General features: G+C 37.7%; 1 protein-coding gene across 2 annotated transcripts; it reads left to right on the forward strand.

Moving 5' to 3' along the window:
- Positions 1 to 511: 511 nt before the first annotated feature.
- On the forward strand, positions 512 to 4403 carry LOC111947676. 2 transcript variants are annotated; one of them, XM_023956983.1, is made up of 4 exons: positions 512 to 1423; positions 2197 to 2489; positions 2659 to 2733; positions 2826 to 4403. In XM_023956983.1, exon 4 carries the CDS (start codon positions 3115 to 3117, stop codon positions 4132 to 4134), a length of 1020 nt encoding a protein of 339 aa, XP_023812751.1. In that variant the 5' UTR covers positions 512 to 1423; positions 2197 to 2489; positions 2659 to 2733; positions 2826 to 3114; the 3' UTR covers positions 4135 to 4403. The 2 variants fall into 2 exon arrangements, with proteins under 2 accessions (XP_023812751.1, XP_023812750.1); XM_023956982.1 differs by lacking the exon at positions 512 to 1423 and having other exon boundaries at positions 2078 to 2279; positions 2355 to 2489.
- Positions 4404 to 4807: the final 404 nt, after the last annotated feature.

Below are 4807 nucleotides of genomic sequence, written 5' to 3' on the forward strand. Positions count from 1 at the left end.
CTGAGGAAGGTGCAGAAGGAACTTAAAGTGAAGATAAAGGAGGGCAAGGAGAGCTACAGAGGAAAGGTGGAGAATCAACTACAACAAAAGAATGTAAAAGAGGTCTAGAGAGGCATCAAAACCATCTCTGGACACAACACAGACAATAGGTGCAATCAGGGTGATCAAGAGGGGGCAAACGAGCTCAATTCATTTTTCAATAGATTTGATCCAGGGCCCACTCCCCCCACAAATACCCAGTCAACATCGGACCATTCCAAATGCCCAATATGCTGGTCTCAGCTGCCACCCCCCACCTACTTATCAACGTCCGTGCCATCACACATCCCCAGGACAACATTAACACTTTCTCCCCCAACCCCCTCTACAATCCACTTCTTCGCATTGCACAACTGCCAGCACTCAAAATCCCCCACCCAGCCTCAACATAACAAAAGATCAGGTGAGAAGAGAGCCTCGGAGGATCAAGACCAGGAAAGCCACAGGTCCAGATGGCATCTGCGATCTGCCAAACAATTTCAGACCTGTGGCTTTAACTTCTCACCTAATGAAGACCCTAGAGAGGCTTATCCTGAATCACCTCCAGCCCCACTGCTTGACCCCCTGCAGTTTGCGTATCAACCGGGCATTGGAGCGGATGTCGCTGTCCTCTACTTGATGCACACAACCCTGCTATGCCTGGGGGAACCTGGAAGTACTGTTAGAATCATGTTCTTCGACTCATCCAGCACCTTCAACACCATTCAACCATCACTGCTCAGGGGAAAGCTGGAAGGTGTTGGGGTTGACAACCAGCTGACCTCGTGGATTGTTGACTACCTCACCAACCGACCACAGTATGTGAGGCTCCAAGACTGTGTGTCTGCCCAGGTGGTCTGCAGCACGGGGGCTCCACAAGGGACAGTGCTCTCTCCTTTTCTTTTTACACTCTACACACCTGACTTCCACCATGACTCAAACAGCTGCCATATCCAGAAGTTCTCCGATGACACAGCTATCGTTGGACGTGTGTCAGAGGGAAACTATCTGGAATATAAGAACGTGATCAAGGACTTTGTGGACTGGTGTGAACTCAATCACCTTCACATCAATGCCACACAGCAAATTTCCAGAGTTGAAAAATCTGGAGTTAGGCAAAAAAGTGTGAAAGAGTTGGATTTCAGGAGCTTATTTTCTAAATGTGACTATACTAAGTGTTATATTTACTCTTTTGAGTTGTCAAATTTCCGAGTTTATTCATGGGTGTTAAAGAATCTCCAGTTAACTATCTGTGGAGTTGATGGCTGGGTGTGGTTGGGTGGGGCTGGAGTGAACGGTGGAGCTCTGTCGGGGCATGTCCAGTCACAGCAGAAGTCGTCGCAGCACGCTTTTTTTGCGCCAGAATTTCGAGGCATTATCATGAGCGGTAGAACTTTGTTATGAGGTAAGTAAAACAAAAACTTAAAAAATAGTATTATAAATGTACTGTTGTGTAAATGTTTTGTGCATTTCGAGGGGAACGATTTGCTTTCCCCTTCATTTACCATTTAGCACTTGTTTAGCATATTAGCTAAGGTGCTATAGTTCGGTCATCATTAAAATTACTCAATATAATATTGAAAAGTGAACGTCTAATTACTATGGAGCTGGTGAATGAAAAGTTTTGTGTAGAAAATATGACCGTGATTCTGCATTTTTCTTTACATTGTCGAAACGTGCAGGTTTTTTTGTCCGGTCAAACAAAGCTAGGTTAGCCTAAATGCTACGTGTTCTGGGTTCTCCTTAATAAATTATCTGATAGCAGAGAGAACTGCTTGTTGAATGTGTGCGTTATCCATCTATTACTATGTACGTTTTGCCTCGATTTATACTTGGTGGGGTTACGTTTTTGTTAACATTCTTAGTTACAGTTAGAGATGGCAGAGACAGAGCTTTGCAAAATTGTTTTAGTATACTGTATAATCAGAGAAATGGCATATATGAGATGAACCCTGGAGAACCCAACAATTTTGTTCAGCAGGGCTTAAAGTTAAACCATTTTTTTGGTACATTTTGGAATGCTGCTAATAACAGCAGCCTAATTTAATATTAAAAAATAAAAACATTAAAAAAACAAGGGCCAGATTTGACCCAGTGGATTCTCCAGGGTGACATATGTTCACCCTTGTTATTCATGGTGAAAACTGCTACAATCAAGCAAAGTTTTTTGTATTCCAGGCCATCATGTTGGTAAAAGTAAACTGTGGAGGAACGAAGAAGTACCTAAAACTTGAAGAGGCATGCTTCTCTGATTTTATTAGGTCAGGTAAGAATATATTAGAAATAAACCGTAAATATAATATTAGCCTTTTTAATTTTTTGTTGTTCTTATATAGTTCAGCAGAAATTTCTCATACCAGAGACTACAGCACTAAATGTCACAGATGACCAAGGTGTCGAGGTTGATAAAGATGTTTTTCCAGAAGTTGCGACAGCTAAAGAAGCTTGTTTTTTCATATACACCCCAAATGGTAGGGCTATTAAAAAATTATATTTTATTGCAAATACATTTGCTGAGGTTTGTTTATTTAACAGGCAAAAAATGTATTATTAAATGCCACCTAGATGAAATGTCTAGAATGTAATATTTTATTCTTTTTATGCAAAGGCAAATGGTATTTTTTCATTTTTTTTTTTCAGAGGGTTCATCTGAAGAATCATCTCAGACCTTTGGCTCTTCAGACCAGACAGAGTATGTGACTCTTACACCATGCGGTAAGCAAACCTTTCTATAGAAGTCAGATGATTTAAGATTTCACTTTGGGATTCTATTAGCCACATTTCCACGTTTTTTTTCTAATCTTCAGATTTGACCGTGCCACAAGAAGAATGTGAAAGACCAAGCTCCCCAAGTCTCACGGATACGTTGTCGCTCTCAAGCAGTCTGAGTAGTGACACAAGTGATTCTGGGGGGAATCAACCAATGGACAGTGTTTTTGCAAAAAATGTAATTGTTTTTCCTTACATGATTTTGACATTTTTGTTTAAAAAAATTTATTTATATGAAAAAGACAGGTATTAGAGACAATGTTTGTTCAAAATAAAACTCGTGCTTGATTTTTATTAAATCTACATATTCTTTCTTTTGTAGATATCATGCCTGATATTTTGGAAGGGGTTGGCCAATTTGAGATAAGACTTCTTTTTGAATATTTGATTGAACATTTCATTTCCAAAGAAAGTTTACTTAACAGGATATATGCTTTTAATTATGGTTATTTTGAATACAAAAACAAGCCAACAAGCCTTAATCTTGATTGTGTGGGCCACGGAATTGGGTTAAATGCAACACAAACACTTTGTTTAGTCACAAACATTACATTGATATTTCGTGATCTAGTACCAGAAGATGACTTGCATTGGCATTTACTGCTTTTGTTGTTGAACATTATAAACATTGTGTTTGCATATGATATCACTGAAGGCATGACAGTGTATTTAAAACACTTAATCAGCGAACATCATAAGCTCTTCAAAGAACTGTACCCATCAAAGAACTTGCTTCCAAAACATCATTTTATGGTCCACTACCCTAGATGTATCAGAAAAATTGGACCTCTTATTCACATCTGGACTATGCGATTTGAAGCCAAACACAAATTTTTTAAAGATTGTGTGAAGAACTTCAAAAATTTAACAGTATCACTTGCAAATAAACACCAGCTTTCAGTAGCATATCACTGGGAATGTCTGTCATTTAATGCCATTGAGTCTGGTCCAACTTTTTCACTTGAAACAGTTGAATTTTCAGATGTTATAAGAGCGTATCTTCATGCTGATTCTCAACTCACTGTTTGCATGACAAAGTGGGTCCAGTGTTCTGGAGTTGAGTATCGAGTTGGACTTTTTGTCTGCAGTGCTACTGAGCAAAATATGCCACTATTCCAAAAAATAGTTTCAATTTTTTTACACTCTGGTAAAGTGTTTTTTGTTTTGGTTCAGCACGAAACTTGTTTTCATGACCACTTCCATTCCTTCCAAGTGACTGAAAACATACCCAGGAAGATTTTTGTCATGGAAAGAGAAAGATTAAGACATTTCAAGTGTTTTGATGCTCAGAAGTCATATGGGTCTGTTTCACTCTCTTTTGTTGTGTCAAAAAGTTTTATTATCTAAAAGGGCTCTTGTTTTTTGAAGAGTAGTCTACTTCATCTTCTATTGTCCTGAAAAAACAATTTTACAAATCTGAATGCATGGTAAAAAAATGCACTTTTTACAGAATTTTGTATGGGATACACTGGCTTTTATTTTTTTAATGCAATGTTTTTATTGCAGTTTTGACAATGTTTTTTGTGAATTGGATACAACATATTACAACAATACTTTATGTATGGTGTGTCTGAAAAATAAAAACAACAAAAGAAGTTCCGAGTATGTCTTTTATTGTACATTATAAACAAATATATAGAGTTAAAAGTAGTTTTTTGTTTGTTTATCTTTTAACTCTAGTAAGAGTTAATAAAAAAACTAACTAAACTGTTGAGTTTTATTTTACTCAAGGTAGGATTAAAAGTTTACACTAATAAGAGTTAAAATTAACTCTGGAAACTGAGTTAAAATATTAACTCTAGCAAAAGAGTTATTTTAACTATTATTCTGAGTTTTTTTGATGGTCACATATGTACACTCAGATTGAGTTAATTTTAACTCTCATGGAGTTTATTCCAAAGACTAAAATTTGCTGTGCACCAAAACAAAGGAGATGGTGGTTGACTTGCGTAAAAAGGCTTCTCAGTGTCCTCCAGTGGTCACTCAGGGACTGGACATCGAGAGGGTGGATGTGTACAAG

This window comes from Oryzias latipes, chromosome 7, assembly GCF_002234675.1.
Source record: "Oryzias latipes chromosome 7, ASM223467v1".
Taxonomy (NCBI): domain Eukaryota; kingdom Metazoa; phylum Chordata; class Actinopteri; order Beloniformes; family Adrianichthyidae; genus Oryzias; species Oryzias latipes.